The sequence below is a fragment of the Elephantulus edwardii genome, unplaced genomic scaffold, assembly GCF_000299155.1.
Source record: "Elephantulus edwardii isolate Elephantulus edwardi_28Jun2011 unplaced genomic scaffold, EleEdw1.0 scaffold00019, whole genome shotgun sequence".
Lineage (NCBI taxonomy): Eukaryota > Metazoa > Chordata > Mammalia > Macroscelidea > Macroscelididae > Elephantulus > Elephantulus edwardii.
In genome coordinates this window covers 26,288,535-26,290,356 of record NW_006399769.1, presented here as the reverse complement: position 1 = coordinate 26,290,356, position 1,822 = coordinate 26,288,535, and the positions used below count along the sequence as shown (strand labels likewise).

At 37.5% G+C, this 1,822-nt stretch overlaps 1 protein-coding gene across 4 annotated transcripts in view; it reads left to right on the top strand.

Annotated features, from left to right (window-relative positions):
• LTBP1 (latent transforming growth factor beta binding protein 1) overlaps window positions 1-1,822 on the top strand; it is a 687,127-nt gene that overhangs the window by 438,209 nt on the left and 247,096 nt on the right. For all 4 annotated transcript variants that reach the window (XM_006882359.1, XM_006882362.1, XM_006882361.1 and 1 more), the window contains one exon: window positions 1,163-1,234. In XM_006882359.1, the coding sequence (XP_006882421.1) occupies window positions 1,163-1,234 (72 nt within the window). The remainder of the gene's footprint in view (window positions 1-1,162; window positions 1,235-1,822) is intronic.

Genomic DNA, 1,822 nt, shown 5'->3' with positions numbered 1-1,822 from the left:
AATGAAGCACAGATAGACATTCTTCTGGTATTCTTTGCTTTCTGCTAAGATCCATCTAACATTAGCTATTACATCCCTAGTACCACTACCTCTTCTAAATCCAGCCTGCACATCTTGCAGTTCTCTGTTGACATATTGTTCCAAACGTTTTTGGATAATTTTCAGCAGAATCTTGCTTGTATGTGATATCGGTGATAGTGTTCGCATATGGACACTTAATGGAGTATACTACCACAGCTTGTTTGCCTTACCTCGCATATGTCTGAGTACCTTGATTTTTACAGAAGTGTAGTTTTTAAATCCAGGAAGATTGTCTCCCAAGGCATTGCTTTTATAGGCAGAAAAATTTATATTCTCTCTCCTGTTGCCAGGCGGTCTGACAGACCTGACTTCTGGATCACAAAGCATCAATGTGTGATGTATGTTTAGTACAAGTAGGTGACATGAATGGTTCTGTTGTAAATGAGTTGCCTGAAATGAACTGTCTTCGTAATCACAGAAACTCTCCTCTCATCGCCTGCCTATTCTTCCCACATTCATATAAGAATCAGTTCATCCCTCAAGTACTAGAACCTAAAATTAAGGCAAACATAAATAATTTATTACCTAAATTTGCATTTTGACAGTGACACTTTTCTCCGTGGGAGAAAGATACACAATTCCGACCTAAGCATTTTTCAACCTCAGAAAACCTGCTGCAAGATCAGCTATGAGTCCATTCTGACTCAAAGGCAAGGAGGTGCTTAGTTTATCTTTACTGGAGTAGTGGGTATAACCCAGGGTTGTTACTCATAAACACATGTGAATACCTAATCTATGATGAATAAGAAAATGAAAATGCTTGGAGCCAGTCAGTACCTGTGATAGACATGCTTAATTGCCAATTAGAAGAAAGTGTAAAACAACCTTATGATTCTTTCCAGTCCTATAATAAATATTTACTGACAACTTGTCAGGACTCTATATGGTATAAAATATGAGGTATATTGAAAAACCAAGAATGTAGAAGAAATTGTAGTGATATATGTGTACACTGATTTAATATTTTATGACTTATTAAGTCCACAGATGCCTTAAATAGCTTTAACAGTCATTTACAGTTAATTTAGGATTGTAAGACTTTAGATTAAGCATGTAACAAATAATTATTTTCCCCCCACAGTATATCATGGATATAGCCAAATGATGGAATGTCTACAAGGCTATAAGCGGGTTAACAACACCTTTTGTCAAGGTAAGGTTAACTGAACCCATTGGTATGGACTTGACAGGACTTTTACAGGAAAGGTATGTTGTTTTTCCATGTGTTGCTCATTAGCCCAACATGTGAAGGTCACACAGTGACCCACCTCCTATTCACAGCATTGAGAAAGAGAATATTGAGACTTAATGTGTGGCTGCTTGCATTCCTGCATTACCAGTTAAGTTTTTCCTGCTATTCATTTGTGATAAAATCCACTGGAGTTTGGATCACATTACAGAGCCTCCAGTGGTCTCTCTGTTAGTCAGCATGCCTGTATGTATGGGCGAGTAGACATATGTGTGCCAGAAAGAATTGCTGCTTTTTCGACAAGTGATTAGAAACCAGAGTCCCTTCTTCTCTTACCAGAGTGTTGGTTGACTTAAAATCCCACTTTGAAAAGACACTGACTTGTACTAATTCATGTATTAACTATTAGCGTCAACTTACTTTTCCCAGGGAATAGAGTATGTTTTATAGCTAAATGCCTTTGTTAGGATTTTCCACAGAAACATAATCGTAAGATACATCTACTTATCCAGTTTCCCTTTCCATGCCATTTCCAGCCTTGAAAACCTGCTT